The sequence below is a fragment of the Hordeum vulgare genome, chromosome 2H (assembly GCF_904849725.1).
Source record: "Hordeum vulgare subsp. vulgare chromosome 2H, MorexV3_pseudomolecules_assembly, whole genome shotgun sequence".
NCBI classification, from domain to species: Eukaryota; Viridiplantae; Streptophyta; class Magnoliopsida; order Poales; family Poaceae; genus Hordeum; species Hordeum vulgare.
The window spans coordinates 143261835-143281161 of record NC_058519.1 but is presented as its reverse complement, the minus strand read 5'-3'; the positions used below and the strand labels follow the sequence as shown (position 1 = coordinate 143281161).

General features: G+C 44.1%; 1 protein-coding gene across 1 annotated transcript; it reads left to right on the top strand.

Moving 5' to 3' along the window:
• Positions 1-13675: 13675 nt before the first annotated feature.
• Positions 13676-16415, top strand: LOC123425905 (probable inactive receptor kinase At1g27190). The gene is made up of 3 exons (XM_045109669.1): positions 13676-13963; positions 14080-14252; positions 16209-16415. The coding sequence occupies exons 1-3, from the start codon at positions 13831-13833 to the stop codon at positions 16413-16415; spliced, it is 513 nt and encodes a 170-aa protein (XP_044965604.1). The 5' UTR covers positions 13676-13830.
• The last annotated feature ends 2912 nt before the right edge of the window (positions 16416-19327 follow it).

Sequence of the window (19327 nt, the reverse complement as noted above, 5' to 3'; positions counted from 1 at the left end):
TTCGAGTTTCTCTTCAAGAGATTTCATCATAGCATCTACGATATGTGCGGTAAAGGCTTTGCTTTGGCTATAAGCATGGGGAGAGTTTGCAATGGGTTGCATCAAGGAAATGCATTCAAACAAGGATCAACTATCATAATTGAATCCCTTGAAATCCAAAGTGGGAGTTTCATTATTACCCAATATTTTGATTTCTTCTACTCCACTCTCCACACCTTTATCATCAAGATAGGTGGACTCCGAATCATTGGGGCGTTTTTCAACCCAAGTGGATTCATATCCAGCCCCTTCATCAATAGGTTTGACACGTGAAAACAAAGATTCAAGAGGAGTCACACCAAGCACTTTAAGATCCTCGTGATCTGCATCACAAATTTCAGGTTTAGCTGCCATCTTATTGACTAAGGTATCCTGCTTGTCAGAAATTTGGCCCTCCAATTTTTCAAGGTGAGCAAGCTGAGAATTTAGTGCAAGGAATTCTTTGGCCATATCATCAACTTCTTTATTCAAACATGCCATAAAAGAATTTTGCTCTTTTAATTCCCTGCGGAAGTAACTATTTTGGTCAAACTGAGAAGACATGAAACCTTTGACACCAGTTTCAATTTCTTCCAATCTTCTGAAATAATTTGGTTTGTCCATGAGGAAAGGTATCTCACGAACAAGCCCAAGAGCAAGCGAGAAAAACGGGCGGAAAAAGAAGGCAAAAAGGCAAATGAAAACGGCAAAGGAGAAAGGCAAATGAAAACGGCAAATGTGAAGTGGGGGAGCGGAAAACGAGAGACAACTGGCAAAAAAGGTAAATGCAAGAGATGAGTTTGTGACCCTTACTTGGATAGATCTTGACTTGATCTCTCCCCTTCAACGGCGCCGGAAATGCTTCTGCTGCTGGCTACGCCTATAGGGATTTCCTTGGAAAATATGCAAAGGATTCCCCCGCGGCCTTGGAGCCTTGCGTTGGTGTTCCCTTGAAGAGGAAAGGGTGATGTAGCACAGCGACGGTAAGTATTTCCCTCAGTTTGAGAACCAAGGTATCAATCCAGTAGGAGGATCGCGTCAAGTCACAAGTACCTCCACAAACACAAAGAGCTTGCACCCAACGCTATGAAGGGGTTGTCAATCCCTTATAGATTGTTTGCAAAGTGAGAACTGAAAGCAAAAAAGTAAACAAAGCAAAGTAAAAGTAAAAGCGGAGATGATAATTGTGAGTAGACCCGGGGGTCGTAGTGTTCACTAGTGGCTTCTCTCATGAAAGCAAGTAGACGGTGGGTGAACGAATTACTGTCGAGCAATTGATAGAACCACGCAAGGTCATGACATTATCTATGGCAATGATTATACATATAGGCATCTTGTCCAAAACAAGTAGACCGATACTTTCAGCATCTACTACTATTACTCCACATGTCGACCGCTATCCAGCATGCATCTAGTGTATTGAGTTCATAAGAACAGAGTAACGCCTTAAGCAAGATGACATGATGTAGATGGACAATCTCAAATCTATGATGAAAGCCCATCTTGTTACCCTTGATGGCAACAACACGATGCGTGCCTTGCCGCCCCTTCTGTCACTGGGAAAGGTCGCCGCACGGTATGAACCCAAAACCAAGCACTTCTCCCATGGCAAGAATCATAGATCTAGTTGGCCAAACAAAACCCAAGACTCGGAGAGACTTACAAGGATATCAAATCATGCATACAAGAAATCAGCAAAGACTCAAATATAATTCATAGATAATCTGATCATAAATCCACAATTCATCGGATCTCGACAAAGACACCGTCAAAGAGGATTACATCGGATAGATATCCATGAAGATCATGGAGAACGTTGTATTGAAGATCCAAGAGAGAGAAGAAGCCATCTAGTTACTAACTATGGACCCGTAGGTCTGAAGTAGACTACTCACGAGTCATTGGAGGTGCAATGATGTTGATGTAGAAGCCCTCCAGCTCCAAAGTCCCCTCCGGCAGGGCACCGGGAAGGGTCTCCAGATGAGATCTCGCGGAAACGGAAGCTTGCGGTGGCGGAAAAGTGGTTTCGTGGACGCCCTTATTTTTCTGGGATTTTAGGGAATATATAGGCCAAAGAGCTAGGGCAGGGGAGCTCCAGGGACGCCACAAGCCTGGTAGCCGCGGGCCCCCCTGGCCAGGGCTACAAGGCTTGTGGGCTCCCTGTGGGCCTCCTGCCTTGGACCTCAAGTCTCCCGATCTTCTTCTGTTCTGGAAAAATTCATTTCGGGGATTTTATTCCGTTTGGACTCCGTTCCAAAATCAGATCTGAAAAGAGTCAAAAACACAGAAAAAACAGGAACTGGCACTTGGCACTGAATTAATAAGTTAGTCCCAAAAAAGATATAAAAGGTATATGAAACATCCAAAGTTGACAAGATAACAACATGAAACCGTCAAAAATTATAGATACTTTTGAGACGTATCAGGAAGCATTAAGAAACGCGGTTTATATAGTCGAACGTCTTCGCGATCCAAATCGCAAGCTGTCCCGCGTTCCAATCACGATCTAGCATCGAACGAACGGCACCTCTGCGTTCAGCACACGTACAACTCGATGATGATCTCCGCCTTCTTGATCCATCAAGAGGGGCGAAGAGGGAGATGAGTTCTCCGACAACATGACGACATGGTGGTGGTGAACTAATCGAGCAGGGCTTAACCAAGCTATGCCAGACTAATCTAGACGAGGGAGACAAACTATGGACGAGAGGGCAGCACGTGGCTTTTCTCGTGCGTGTTGCCCTCAAAACCTCCACTATATATAGGAAGAAGGGGAGGGAGGTCTGCCTTGTCCCGTCCTCCAAGGAGGAGAGGTTCGACCGAAGCTAGGGGGAGAGTCCTCCTCCAATACGGTTTGGTGTTGGACTCCCCTTTGTAGTTGGTCTCCTCCTTCCATGTTTCCCTCTTTTGCACTTCGGCCCAATAGGATTATTGGGCTGGCTGCCCGGCACCAACTATAAGCCTATTTGGCCCCCCTCCGGGTGGGTGGCCCCTCCCGGTGAAACCCCGGAACCCATTCGTCACTCCCGGTACTTTATAGGTAATGCCCGAAATCTTTCCGAAAGCCAAATACACCTGTCCTATATATCAATCTTTACCTCCGGACCATTACAGAGCTCCTCGTGATGTCCGTGATCTCATCCGGGACTCCGAACAACTTTCGGTCACCAACATTGATAACTCAATAATACCGAGACGTCACTGAACCTTAAGTGTGCAGACCCTGCGGGTTCGACAACTATGCATACATGACCGAGACACCCTTCGGTCAATAACAAATAGCAGGACATGGCACTACAAGAAATATGCTCATACATGACGTTTTTTAAGACGTCGTTGATGAATTCGTCATAAATCTATGACGATTTCATCCGAGATTGGTGTAAGACGTTTGAGGGGATCAAACCTACATATAAATTACGATGATGTGAGTCAAAAACGTCGTAACCGCATAAGATGAGATCGTCATAACTTTTACGACGATTATAAAAATGTCGTAACGTGTTCTAACTATGTTGACATGTCACTCGTGGGTCCATTCTATCCCATCTCATCCTAGTTTGTGAATCAACCTACTATTCTGTCATTCCAAAAATTCTCGAAGAATTCTCATAAATACTTTGGATCATATATTCCTCAAATATGTGAAAACCCTTCCTTCCATAGTTCAAAAATAATTCAGCAATATTCATTTTCCTATTCTATTCAGAATAGCACTTTGTGAAGGAAGTGCTATTTCTATTTCTTTGATTATCCTCGTATTTTTTGGGCACTCTTTCCTATCCAAATAATTGCCTCATGAAAACTTTTGTAACGATTTTCTTAGTAAATCTTTCTCAGCAAATTTCCAAAGTTTGTGTTCACCTAACAATTTTGTGAAGGAAGTAGTAGATAAGAATATCCTTATGAGTTGAATTTTTTCCACATATTCTATGTGCCCAAAACATAGCTCTGTTGGGGAACGTCGCCTGGGAAACAAAAGTTTTCCTACGCGCACGAAGACCTATCATGGTGATGTCCATCTACGAGAGGGGATGAGTGATCTACGTACCCTTGTAGACCGTACAGCAGAAGCGTTAGAGAACGCGGTTGATGTAGTGGAACGTCCTCACGTCCCTCGATCCGCCCCGCGAACAATCCCGCGATCAGTCCCACGATCTAGTACCGAACGGACGGCACCTCCGCGTTCAGCACACGTACAGCTCGACGATGATCTCGGCCTTCTTGATCCAGCAAGAGAGACGGAGAGGTAGAAGAGTTCTCCGGCAGCGTGACGGCGCTTCGGAGGTTGGTGATGACCTTGTCTTAGCAGGGCTCCGCCCGAGCTCCGCAGAAACGCGATCTAGAGGAAAAACCGTGGAGGTATGTGGTCGGGCTGCCGTGGAAAAGTCGTCTCAAATCAGCCCTAAAACCTCCGTATATATAGGTGGGAGGGAGGGGGGCCTTGCCTTGGGGTCCAAGGACCCTCAAGGATTCGGCCGAGCCAAGGGGGAGGACTCTCCCCCCCCCAAACCGAGTTGGACTAGGTTTGGTGGGAGGGAGTCCCCCTCCCTTCCCACCTCCTCCCTCTTTTTTTTTCTTTTCCTTTGATTTCTTATCCTTGGCGCATAGGCCCCTTTTGGGCTGTCCCACCAGCCCACTAAGGGCTGGTGCGCCACCCTCATGGCCTATGGGCTTCCCCGGGGTGGGTTGCCCCCCCCCCCCCTGGTGAACTCCCGGAACCCATTCGTCATTCCCGGTACATTCCCGGTAACTCCGAAAACCTTCCGGTAATCAAATGAGGTCATCCTATATATTAATCTTTGTTTCCGGACCATTCCGGAAACCCTCGTGACGTCCATGATCTCATCTGGGACTCCGAACAACATTCGGTAACCAACCATATAACTCAAATACGCATAAGACAACGTCGAACCTTAAGTGTGCAGACCCTGCGGGTTCGAGAACTATGTAGACATGACCCGAGATACTCCTCGGTCAATATCCAATAGCGGGACCTGGATGCCCATATTGGATCCTACATATTCTACGAAGATCTTATCGTTTGAACCTCAGTGCCAAGGATTCGTATAATCCCGTATGTCATTCCCTTTGTCCTTCGGTATGTTACTTGCCCGAGATTCGATCGTCAGTATCCGCATACCTATTTCAATCTCGTTTACCGGCAAGTCTCTTTACTCGTTCCGTAATACAAGATCCCGCAACTTACACTAAGTTACATTTCTTGCAATGCTTGTGTGCGATGTTGTATTACTGAGTGGGCCCCGAGATACCTCTCCGTCACACGGAGTGACAAATCCCAGTCTTGATCCATACTAACTCAACTAACACCTTCGGAGATACCTGTAGAGCATCTTTATAGTCACCCAGTTACGTTGCGACGTTTGATAAACACAAAGCATTCCTCCGGTGTCAGTGAGTTACATGATCTCATGGTCATAGGAATAAATACTTGACACGCAGAAAACAGTAGCAACAAAATGACATGATCAACATGCTACGTCTATTAGTTTGGGTCTAGTCCATCAAGTGATTCTCCCAATGATGTGATCCAGTTATCAAGCAACAACACCTTGTTCATAATCAGAAGACACTGATTATCATCGATCAACTGGCTAGCCAACTAGAGGCATGCTAGGGACGGTGTTTTGTCTATGTATCCACACATGTAAATGAGTCTTCATTCAATACAATTATAGCATGGATAATAAACTATTATCTTGATACAGGAATTATAATAATAACTATATTTATTATTGCCTCTAGGGCATAATTCCAACAGTCTCCCACTTGCACTAGAGTCAATAATCTAGCCCTCACATCACCATGTGAATTACATTGTAATAAATCTAACACCCATACAGTTCTGGTGTTGATCATGTTTTGGCCGTGGAAGAGGTTTAGTCAGCGGGTCTGCTACATTCAGATCCGTGTGCACTTTGCATATATTTACGTCCTCTTCCTCGACGTAGTCGCGGATGAGGTTGAAGCGTCGTTTGATGTGTCTGGTCTTCTTGTGAAACCGTGGCTCCTTTGCTAAGGCAATGGCACCAGTGTTGTCACAGAACAAGGTTATTGGATCCAGTGCACTTGGCACCACTCCAAGATCCGTCATGAACTGCTTCATCCAGACACCCTCCTTAGCCGCCTCCGAGGCAGCCATGTACTCCGCTTCACATGTAGAATCTGCTACGACGCTTTGCTTGGAACTGCACCAGCTTACTGCACCCCCATTAAGAATAAATACGTATCCGGTTTGCGACTTAGAGTCGTCCGGATCTGTGTCAAAGCTTGCGTCGACGTAACCTTTTACGGCGAGCTCTTCGTCACCTCCATACACGAGAAACATCTCCTTAGTCCTTTTCAGGTACTTCAGGATATTCTTGACCACTGTCGAGTGATCCACTCCTGGATTACTCTGGAACCTACCTGCCATACTTATGGCCAGGCTAACATCCGGTCTAGTGCACAGCATCGCATACATGATGGAACCTATGGCTGAAGCATAGGGGACGGAGCGCATATGCTCTCTATCTTCATCAGTTGCTGGGCACTGAGTCTTACTCAATCTCGTACCTTGTAAAACTGGCAAGAACCCTTTCTTGGACTGTTCCATTTTGAACCTCTTCAAAACTTTATCAAGGTATGTGCTTTGTGAAAGTCCTATCAGGCGTTTTGATCTATCCCTATAGATCTTAATGCCTAGAATGTAAGCAGCTTCTCCTAGGTCCTTCATAGAGAAACTTCTATTCAAGTAACCTTTTATGCTCTCCAAAAGCTCTACGTTGTTTCCAATCAGTAATATGTCATCCACATATAATATTAGAAACGCCACAGAGCTCCCACTCACTTTCTTGTAAATACAAGATTCTCCAACCACTTGTATAAACCCAAATGCTTTGATCACCTCATCAAAGCGTTTGTTCCAACTCCGAGATGCTTGCACCAGTCCATAAATGGATCGCTGGAGTTTGCATACCTTGTCAGCATTTTTAGGATCGACAAAACCTTCGGGTTGCATCATATACAACTCTTCCTTAAGGAAACTGTTAAGGAACGCCATTTTGACATCCATCTGCCAGATTTCATAATCGAAAAATGCAGCTATTGCTAACATGATTCTGACGGACTTAAGCATCGCTACGGGTGAGAAAGTCTCATCGTAGTCAACTCCTGGAACTTGTGAAAAACCCTTTGCCACAAGTCGAGCTTTATAAACGGTCACATTACCGTCAGCGTCCGTCTTCTTCTTAAAGATCCATTTGTTCTGAATAGCCTTGCGGCCCTCAGGTAGTATCTCCAAAGTCCACACTTTGTTCTCATACATGGATCCTATCTCGGATTTCATGGCTTCTAGCCATTTGTTGGAATCTGGGCCCACCATTGCTTCTTCATAATTTGCAGGTTCATTGTTGTCTAACAACATGATTGATAAGACGGGATTACCGTACCACTCTGGAGCAGCACGTGACCTCGTCGACCTGCGTGGTTCAACAGAAACTTGAGCTGGAGTTTCATGATCATCATCATTAACTTCCTCCTCAACCGGCGTCGCAATGACAGAGGTTTCCCCTTGCCCTGCGCCACCATCGAGAGGTATGAGAGGTTCGACAACCTCGTCAAGTTCTATCTTCCTCCCACTCAATTCTCTCGAGAGAAACTCCTTCTCGAGAAAAGCTCCTTTTTAGCAACAAACACTTTGCCCTCGGATTTGAGATAGAAGGTGTACCCAACTGTCACTTTTGGGTAACCTATGAAGACGCACTTTTCCGCTTTGGGTTCCAGCTTTTCAGGCTGAAGCTTTTTGACATAAGCATCACATCCCCAAACTTTAAGAAACGACAACTTTGGCCTTTTGCCATACCACAGTTCGTATGGTGTCGTCACAACGGATTTTGATGGTGCCCTATTTAAAGTGAATGCAGCTGTTTCTAATGCATAACCCCAAAATGATAACGGCAAATTAGTAAGAGACATCATAGATCGCACCATCTCTAACAAAGTACGATTACGACGTTCGGACACACCATTACGCTGTGGTGTTCCAGGCGGTGTTAACTGCGAAACAATTCCACATTGTCTTCAGTGAGCACCAAACTCGAAACTCAGATACTCACCCCCACGATCAGACCGTAGGAACTTGATCTTCTTGTTACGATGATTTTCCACTTCACTCTGAAATTGCTTGAACTTTTCAAATGTTTCAGACTTGTGCTTCATCAAGTAGACATAACCATATCTACTTAAATCGTCAGTGAAGGTGAGAAAATAACGATATCCGCCGCGTGCCTCTACGCTCATTGGACCACACACATCGGTATGTATGATTTCCAACAAGTCACTTGCACGCTCCATTGTTCCGGAGAACGGAGTCTTAGTCATCTTGCCCATGAGGCATGGTTCGCACGTATCAAGTGAATCAAAGTCAAGTGACTCCAAAATTCCATCAGCATGGAGTTTCTTCATGCGCTTTACACCAATATGACCCAAGCGGCAGTGCCACAAAAATATGGCGCTATCATTGTTTACTCTAACTCTTTTGGTCTCAATGTTATGTATATGCGTATCGCTATCAAGATTCAATATGAACAATCCTCTCACATTCGGTGCATGACCATAAAAGATGTTACTCATAGAAATAGAACAACCATTATTCTCAGACTTAAAAGAGTAACCGTCTCGCAATAAACAAGATCCAGATATAATGTTCATGCTCAACGCAGGCACTAAATAACAATGATTTAAGTTCATCACTAATCCCGATGGTAGCTGAAGTGACACTGTGCCGACGGCGATTGCATCAACCTTGGAACCATTTCCCACGCGCATTGTCACTTCGTCTTTCGCCAGCCTTCGTCTATTCCGCAGTTCCTACTTCGAGTTGCAAATATGAGCAACAGAACCGGTATCGAATACCTAGGCACTACTACGAGAGCCGGTTAAGTACACATCAATAACATGTATATCAAATATACCTGATTTTTCTTTGCCCGCCTTCTTATCTGCCAGATACTTGGGGCAATTGCGCTTCCAGTGACCCATACCCTTGCAATAGAAGCACTCTGTTTCAGGCTTAGGTCCAGCCTTGGGTTTCTTCGGCGGATTGGCAACAGGCTTGCCGCTCTTCTTCGAATTGCCCTTCTTGCCTTTGCCGTTTCTCTTGAAACTAGTGGTCTTGCTCACCATCAACACTTGATGCTCTTTACGGAGTTCAGACTCTGCGACTTTCAGCATCGCAAACAACTCGCCGGGAGACTTGTTCATCCCTTGCATGTTGTAGTTCAACACAAAGCCTTTATAGCTTGGCGGCAGTGATTGAAGGATTCTGTCAGTGATAGCTTCTTGCGGGAGTTCAATCCCCAGCTCAGCTAGACGGTTTGAGTACCCTGACATTTTGAGCACATGTTCACTGACAGACGAGTTTTCCTCCATCTTGCAAGCATAGAATTTATCGGAGGTCTCATACCTCTCGATCCGGGCGTTCTTCTGAAAGATAAACTCCAACTCCTGGAACATCTCCAATGCTCCATGACGCTCAAAGCGACGTTGAAGTCCCGGTTCTAAGCCATACAAGACTGCACATTGAACTATTGAGTAGTCCTCCTTACGTGCCAACCAAGCGTTCTTAACATCCTGATCAGCCGTAGCGGGTGGTTCATCTCCTAGCGCAGCATTAAGGACATAATCCTTCTTCCCAGCTTGTAAGATCAGCTTAAGATTACGAGCCCAGTCTACAAAGTTGCTTCCATCATCTTTCAACTTAGCTTTCTCTAGGAACGTATTAAAATTCAGGATGACTGTCGCGTGAGCCATGATCTACAACACAAATATATTCAAAGTGGACTTAGACTATGTTCAAGATAATTAGAGTTCAACTTAATCAAATTATATGCTAAACTCCCACTAAAAAAGTACATCTCTCTAGTCATTTGAGTGGTTCATGATCCACTTACACTATCCCAAGTCCGATCATCACGTGAGTTGAGTATAGTTTCAGTGGTAAGCATCCCTATGCTAATCATATCAACTATATGATTCATGATCGACCTTTCGGTCTCATGTGTTCCGCGGCCATGTCTGCACATGCTAGGCTCGTCAAGCTTAACCCGAGTGTTCCGCGTGCGCAACTGTTTTGCACCCGTTGTATGTGAACGTTGAGTCTATCACACCCGATCATCACGTGGTGTCTCGAAACGACGAACTGTAGCAACGGTGCACAGTCGGGGAGAACACAATTTTGTCTTGAAATTTTAGTGAGAGATCACCTCATAATGCTACCGTCGTTCTAAGCAAAATAAGGTGCATAAAAGGATTAACATCACATGCAATTCATAAGTGACATGATATGGCCATCATCACGTGCTTCTTGATCTCCATCACCAAAGCACCGGCACGATCTTCTTGTCACCGGCGCCACACCATGATCATCCATCAACGTGTTGCCATCGGGGTTGTCGTGCTACTCATGCTATTACTACTAAAGCTACATCCTAGCAAAATAGTAAACGCATCTGCAAGCACAAACGTTAGTATAAAGACAACCCTATGGCTCCTGCCGGTTGCCGTACCATCGACATGCAAGTCGATATTTCTATTACAACATGATCATCTCATACATCCAATATATCACATCACATCGTTGGCCATATCACATCACAATCATACCCTGCAAAAACAAGTTAGACGTCCTCTAATTTTGTTGTTGCATGTTTTACGTGGTGACCAAGGGTATCTAGTAGGATTGCATCTTACTTACGCAAACACCACAACGGAGATCTATGAGTTGCTATTTAACCTCATCCAAGGACCTCCTCGGTCAAATCCGATTCAACTAAAGTTGGAGAAACCGTCACTTGCCAGTCATCTTTGAGCAAAGGGGGTTACTCGTAACGATGAAACCAGTCTCTCGTAAGCGTACGAGTAATGTCGGTCCAAGCCGCTTCAATCCAACAATACCGCGGAATCAAGAAAAGACTAAGGAGGGCAGCAAAACGCACATCACCGCCCACAAAAACTTTTGTGTTCTACTCGAGAAGACATCTACGCATGAACCTAGCTCATGATGCCACTGTTGGGGAACGTCGCATGGGAAACAAAAAATTTCCTACGCGCACGAAGACCTATCATGGTGATGTCCATCTACGAGAGGGGATGAGTGATCTATGTACCCTTGTAGACCGTACAGCAGAAGCGTTAGAGAATGCGGTTGATGTAGTGGAATGTCCTCACGTCCCTCGATCCGCCCCGCGAACAATCCCGCGATCAGTCCCACGATCTAGTACCGAACGGACGGCACCTCCGCGTTCAGCACACGTACAGCTCGACGATGATCTCGGCCTTCTTGATCCAGCAAGAGAGACGGAGAGGTAGAATATTTCTCCGGCAGCGTGACGGCGCTCCGGAGGTTGGTGATGACCTTGTCTCAGCAGGGCTCCGCCCGAGCTCCGCAGAAACCCGATCTAGAGGAAAAACCGTGGAGGTATGTGGTCGGGCTGCCGTGGAAAAGTCGTCTCAAATCAGCCCTAAAACCTCCGTATATATAGGTGGGAGGGAGGGGGCCTTGCCTTGGGGTCCAAGGACCCTCAAGGAGTCGGCCGAGCCAAGGGGGAGGACTCTCCCCCCCAAACCGAGTTGGACTAGGTTTGGTGGGAGGGAGTCCCCCTCCCTTCCCACCTCCTCCCTCTTTTTTTTCTTTTCCTTTGATTTCTTATCCTTGGCGCATAGGCCCCTTTTGGGCTGTCCCACCAGCCCACTAAGGGCTGGTGCGCCACCCTCATGGCCTATGGGCTTCCCCGGGGTGGGTTGCCCCCCCCCCCCCCCGGTGAACTCCCGGAACCCATTCGTCATTCCCGGTACATTCCCGGTAACTCCAAAAACCTTCCGGTAATCAAATGAGGTCATCCTATATATAAATCTTCGTTTCCGGACCATTCTGGAAACCCTCGTGACGTCCATGATCTCATCCGGGACTCCGAACAACATTCGGTAACCAACCATATAACTCAAATACGCATAAAACAACGTCGAACCTTAAGTGTGCAGACCCTGCGGGTTCGAGAACTATGTAGACATGACCCGAGATACTCCTCGGTCAATATCCAATAGCGGGACCTGGATGCCCATATTGGATCCTACATATTCTACGAAGATCTTATCGTTTGAACCTCAGTGCCAAGGATTCGTATAATCCCGTATGTCATTCCCTTTGTCCTTCGGTATGTTACTTGCCCGAGATTCGATCATCAGTATCCGCATACCTATTTCAATCTCGTTTACCGGCAAGTCTCTTTACTCGTTCCGTAATACAAGATCCCGCAACTTACACTAAGTTACATTGCTTGCAAGGCTTGTGTGTGATGTTGTATTACCGAGTGGGCCCCGAGATACCTCTCCGTCACACGGAGTGACAAATCCCAGTCTTGATCCTTACTAACTCAACTAACACCTTCGGAGATACCTATAGAGCATATTTATAGTCACCCAGTTACGTTGCGACGTTTGATACACACAAAGCATTCCTCCGGTGTCAGTGAGTTATATGATCTCATGGTCATAGGAATAAATACTTGACACGCAGAAAACAGTAGCAACAAAATGACACGATCAACATGCTACGTCTATTAGTTTGGGTCTAGTCCATCACGTGATTCTCCCAATGATGTGATCCAGTTATCAAGCAACAACACCTTGTTCATAATCAGAAGACACTGATTATCATCGATCAACTGGCTAGCCAACTAGAGGCATGCTAGGGACGGTGTTTTGTCTATGTATCCACACATGTAAATGAGTCTTCATTCAATACAATTATAGCATGGATAATAAACTATTATCTTGATACAGGAATTATAATAATAACTATATTTATTATTGCCTCTAGGGCATAATTCCAACAAGCTCTCCACAAAATTTTAGCCCCATCTAACAATCCATGTGAGCTCATCATCCAATCTTTGTTTCTGCTAATATTTTCATTTTGTGAAGCAACTACATTTTATATTGCTTTATAGTTGATGAAAATTACCACGGGATGAACCTGACCATATAATCTCGCTGTAGTTCAAATTTGACCTGCTTCCAACTTAATCGGCAGAAAGTTTTTCTTTTTCACGAGAGGTGGATAAAAGATTTTGACACCCAATCATTTGGTCAATTGTATATTAAATATGTACTAATATTTTAGAAAACTGATGGAGTCCAATCTTGCAAGAAATATTTGGTAGGTTCTTTACAAAAAAACTCATTTTTTGCCACTCAGAAAATGATTAAAAATAGCTAGAAAGATGAGAAATGAATACAAATTGGTCCTCATCCATAAAATGTGGTCTAATCTAGTGAAAATATTTGTGATGCCCTTTTGCAAAATATTTTTGATATATGCTTCACAAAATTTCTTTATTTTTAATACATGAAAACTATTTTAAATCACTGATTTTTCAAAGCAATCAGAACTCTTCCCACGGATTGATGACATGGTGCCCATCCATCCATCCATCTATCTCACCATCTCACATCCATCCATCCATGTATATATAGGAAAAAAAGAAATTAAAAAACCCCACCCACAGCCAAACCCTAGCCCTCTTCCTCCCTCCCTCCCTCCCTCCCCCCTCTGCTGCGCCCGCCGCCGGCCCTCTCCCTAGCTTCAGCTCGTGTGCGCCGCAGGTGAAGGAAAGAAAAGAGGGCGTGATAAATATAGCCCGCGTTGTCCTCGTCGTCGATAATTCCTTGGTCCTGGACGGCCAGATTGGTACGCCAACGCGACTTGTACGATCAGATCAAATCTTGCGAGCGAGGACAACCGGCAGATCCATGGACAACCACATGCTTCCTGGCCTGCTGGCCGCCACCGGCCTCCCCGAGCCGGCCGCCGACGCGCCGCTCCCCGACTCGTCAGAGCAGATCTACATCGCCCCCGTCGCGCTCCTCAAGATGCTCAATCACGGTACGCAACCAGCTAATCAGCGACCGATCTCCAATTAATACTCTCTCATGATTACGTTTAGTGCTAATGTTTTCGGTTTTGCATCGATCTGATCTGATCTACGGATGTGCTTGCAGTGCGCGCCGGGGTGCCGATGGAGGTGATGGGGCTGATGCTGCAGGAGTTCTTGGACGAGTACACGGTGACGGTGGTGGACTTGTTCGCAATGCCGCAGAGTGGCACGGGCGTGAGCGTGGAGGCCAATGGAGGTGATGGGGCTTCTCCACCGGCACAAGAGTCGCCGCCGCAGGTGCGAATCCGTTATAACTTATTAGTAGTTCAGAGCCACACTCCAAAGCACTTCGGTCTGTATCTGGCTGTGCTAATCGGGATTCAGAATTGACCTGATATGCTAAGTAGCTATCATTAAGTTAACTAATAACATATTGTACATAGCAAGCAACATTACTGGATCACGACTGATTTGGCAGGATTTGGTAATTAGAAGTATTCTCTCTTGCTGCATACAGTAGTCCTGCAAATTAATTCCTCCATTTTCAGGTGGCATAACTACGTTGGTGGACATGCCTCTCAACAGCTTCCCTTCAACCGTCTCTGAAGAAACTCTCAAACTCAAGGTTCAGAGTGCTTCTCTTTGGACGCAGTTACATCAATACTAGTACACTAGCCCATAACGTGCACATGGTTGCTCCCAGCCTTTTCTGTACTAACACCAACATCAACATGCTTGATTATCAACATCCGCAGATCTATCTATCCATGTCCATGCGTGCTACTTTCTTCGGTTGTGCACGTGCACAGTTCAGATTATTAACACGAGATGATGCTCAACTTATGTGGTAGCTTTGGCCAAGGAGTGCCAATTGAATTTGGTGTGTTTGATAGCTATTTACTGTGATTCGTCGCAGCATACTATAGAAATCAGGAGACCATGAGTGTAAAATGATAAGAGTGACTAGTTTTCTGGAGCTAGCATACTTACTGTGAAAGCTTCGATTATTTTTCGTAATGAACGAGGTTGTGTATCTACGGTTCAGAAAAAAGAAGAAGGTTGTGTAGCATGTCCCGGTTTCTTGCTGCTTCGATAGCTTGACAGATGGGAGTAGTATCTTTGTTTGTTTGTGCTGCCTAGAGTGTATGTACATGTGATGTTCAAAAACTTGTTAGCTTTGACTTTCATTTTTCTTTCTTATTTCTGAATGTTGCTTATTTCTTTGTGCATAGAATAGGGTGAGATTTTGCTGAAGAGTGAATGATAACATGATATGCCAGTGAGTTTATTAATACGGATATCATATGACATGGAATTGTGCTTTGCAGCTACCACCTTGACAAGCTGGCATCTCCTGGTCACTTTCTGCTCCCTTCATGTGGCACTACTGATATCCTATTGATGAAGTCTCTATGGGAGAATGATCTGCTATTGCATGAAACGCCATTAGTGTTTTTATTTATTTATGGTTTATATAACAATTTATTTTATTGTGCCAACTGATGGTAGGATATGACATCACAACTATCCTTATTTGTATCAACATGCCATGGCATTTAAGTTTGAGAAAATTCTAGTTTCCTGATCTTGCTCACTTTGGCATGTGCCCCCTTGGAAGGCTTTGAGTGCCGCGAGGGAAATGAGCTCCTCGGCCACGAGCAACATCCCGGGCCTCCATGGCTTCACGCAGCACATCGTGTCCCGGGCCTCCAATAATATTTTTCCTGGATACGTTGAACTTCAACCTTTATTTAAGCTTTGTTGTTCTTGCAATTAGTAGTTGTGCATAGTGATAGTATGCATCGTCTTCCCCTGTCGACCCCGCAATCAAACTCATATGATAAGAGTAGGTATTTTCTACATGTAGCATCATGGAGGTATTAACTACCTGATGTAGTTGTAGAACAACATCATGTTTGGATTTGCCAAATGTTTGGGCCTAATGATATTTTATATTAGGGGACATGTTTATTACTTTTTTCCTAGGTGTGTCTGCAATGTTGGATTGATGATTGAAGCATAGCAGCGGTTTCTCTTCTTCTTCATAGGTATGGTTGCAATGAATGTACATAACTATTGTTTCTACCTCTTTCATATTTGACATACATGATAATAACAGTAGGTTATTTAATTATATGTGAAGCCAGAAGCTATCTTTGTTGCTAGTGTCTTAAATAAATAGAAAATCTGTAATAATGATCTAAAATGTCATGCAGGTGATCATTGGTGTTTCCGTTGTTGTTCCGGTTGGAGGTGTTGCTGTTGCATCCGGCGACGCGGGGGGGCGTCGGTGCGGCGGAGTTCGGGCGGCGGGCGAAGGAGCTCGGGCGGGTGCGGCGCCCGAATGTGGTGGCGGTGCGGGCATACTTCCAGGCCAAGGAGGAGCGGCTGCTGGTGTACGACTACTACCCCAACGGCAGCCTCTTCTCCGTCGTCCAGGGTCAGTACACTCGTCTTTAGTCTTCTTCCTCGTAATCCATTCTCGCCATTGCCATGCTCGGTTAATAAATGCCATGGGAAGTATGAAAAAACAGCTGCTTCTGCAAAATAGAATCATATTATTTAATCTTGTATGTCATTTATTCTTTAGACTACAGTCCATAGCATGTATTGTCAAGTTAGTTTTTCTTAGTTTCATCATAGGCAAAATATGCAACGAGTTTAGGACTCTAGGTTGCATTTTCCCTTCCTAAGAACTGAGAGTGAACATGCCACAGATATGTGAAATAGTTTTATGTTGTGTCTTTGTCTGTTTTGACATATTGAGTGTTTCTATTCATCTATGGCAGAACCAAAAATAAGGAGCCGCCTTCAGTGGACCTTTCACGAGTAAATCACGGCATCTAGTCAGGTTTCCTTTCTCCAATATGGCTAAAGAATTACCCCATTTGACACCAGAAATCAACTCAGCATCAAGCTCTATCTAAATCAATAATGCTCTTTGGTAGTCCCTTTTTCATGTTTTCATTTGATTCGATCTAAAACTTCTGAAGGTAATAAATTAGAGTCTCTCATGCACTTATTGATAGCGTAATTTAGTGATGTATGTTGCCGAAAGGATTTTTTGGGCTAATATTTTCACACCCTGGTTTGCACTTGGTTATCACAGAAATGTGGAGTAGCTTGTTTTGTATTGTCTTACATGTCTGCTAATTATTGTGTCATTGACTCCTTCTTGTGTCAGTGCTTAAATTCCTCCAGTAAAGCGAAAATACCATAAAGATATTGAGTTTGTTTGTCTGCATTTCCTTTGTCTAGAATTTCCTGGAACAATCTTAGATAGTTTGAAGTTTAATTTTCAATTTCTGTGACCTGTTTAGGTTGGACTCATTATACTCCAGAATTTATATCTCAAGATTTTTAACACCATCTTCAGGATGAACACAAATCTTTTTATTTCTAATATTTTTTATATTTGTTTCCTTTTGATTGATTCATGTGCAGTGTAATGTTCTTGTAGGTTGACAAGTTGTGGCATCTCGAGCATGCCTCATAGGAGAGCGGAATGAAGTCCACTATACTGTTGGGACAGTAGCAGATGTGCCATTGTTTTATTGTGTAATTTTGTTTGTTCTTGCTATATTCCTGTGTAAGAAAATGTATTCATGAGATGATTTATTATGTTATGTAAACATGGGATATGTATTTTGTGATGTTATATGATGGATGATTTTTATTCGACTTGGAGTTTTTTTATTTGAATATGAAATAGTGTTGGATTTAATACTGGACAAATAATTGGGTTGAAAAGGCCCAACAAATAGAAATGAATCCAAATTCTCGAACAAAAAGTTGCTGAATTCAAAAATGAAAAAGGGCCAAAACTGAAACTGGACCAAATGTATTTGGGCACTAAAAGGCCAGGTCCCAAATTATAATGATACAAAAAAATTTGAAAAAAATACTAGAAGTGGCTGTAAATAGGCTAAGGCCCAAAAAGAAGTCCAATAAGAAAAAACCCAAAAAAAATAAAACCAGCCCATATGATCAATTGAAATGGGTTGGGCTGATTTCAACCATGACGTTTTGATTTCGCCGTAATTTTGACACGTAGGACTGGGTTTGATTGCCAACGATGATTTAGGATCATCGTAAAGGTTGCGACAATACTTTTATGACGATTTTAATCAGAACGTCACTGCTGTTCATTTGGGACGCTCCGTTTTCGACGCTTGGTTTTTCGTCGTGAGATCGTCGTAAATTAAAAATCGTGACGATGTAGCGACGAAAAAATAGCGTCGTGTATTAGCATATTCCTTGTAGTGTGGATGTCCATATTGGCTCCTACATATTCTACGAAGATCTTAATCGGTTGAACCTCTATGTCAAGGATTCAGATAATCCCGTATAACGTTCCCTTTGTCCTTCGGTATGTTACTTGCCCGAGATTTGATCATCGGTATCTCCATACGTATTTGAATCTCGTTCCGGCAAGTCTCTTACTCGTTCCGTAATACAAGATCCCGTGGCTAAATCTTTAGTCACATTGCTTCCAAGGCTTGTTGTGATGTTGTATAACCGAGTGGGCCCCGAGTTACCTCTTCATCATACGAAGTGACAAATCCCAGTCTTGATCCATGCTAACTCAACGGACACCTTCAAAGATACCTATAGAGCACCTTTATAGTCACCCATTTACGTTGCGATGTTTGATACACACAAGGTATTCTTCCGATGCCAGTGAGTTACATGATCTCATGGTCATAGGAACATATACTTGACATGCAGAAAAATAGTAGCAATAAAACGATACGATCACATATTACGTTCATAGTTTGGGTTTTGTCCATCACATCATTCTCCTAATGATGTGATCCCGTTATCAAGTGACAACCCTTGTCTATGGCTAGGAAACCTTGACCATCTTTGATCAACGAGCTAGTCTACTAGAGGCTTACAAGGGACTGTGCGTTGTCTATGTATCTACACATGTATCTGAGTTTCCATTCAATACAATTCTAGCATGGACAGTAAACTATTATCTTGAACAAGGAAATATAATAATAACTATTTTATTATTGCCTCTAGCTAGGGAAAATTTCCAACACTACCCAGCCCACCAGGGGCTGGTGCGCCACCTCTTAGGCCCATGTGCTGCCCTGGGGTGGGTGGGCCACTCCCGGTGGACCCCCGAAACCCTTTCGGAACTCCTCGTAGAATATCGAAAACACTTGAAACTTTTCCGGAACCCGGATACCACTTTCCTATATATAACTCTTTATCTCCGAACCATTCTGGAGCTCCTAGTGACGTCCGGGATCTCATCCCGGACTCTGAACAACTTTTAGTCACCAACATATATAACTCAACAATGCCAAATTGTCACCGAACGTTAAGTGTGCAGACCCTGCTGGTTCGAGAACTATGCAGAC

Coding starts and splice junctions, on each gene's coding strand:
- LOC123425905 (XM_045109669.1), top strand. CDS start 13,831: ATGGACAACCACATGCTTCCTGGCCTGCTGGCCGCCACCGGCCTCCCC. Junction 13,964..14,079: donor CCTCAAGATGCTCAATCACG/GTACGCAACCAG, acceptor ATGTGCTTGCAG/TGCGCGCCGGGGTGCCGATG. Junction 14,253..16,208: donor CACAAGAGTCGCCGCCGCAG/GTGCGAATCCGT, acceptor TTCCGGTTGGAG/GTGTTGCTGTTGCATCCGGC.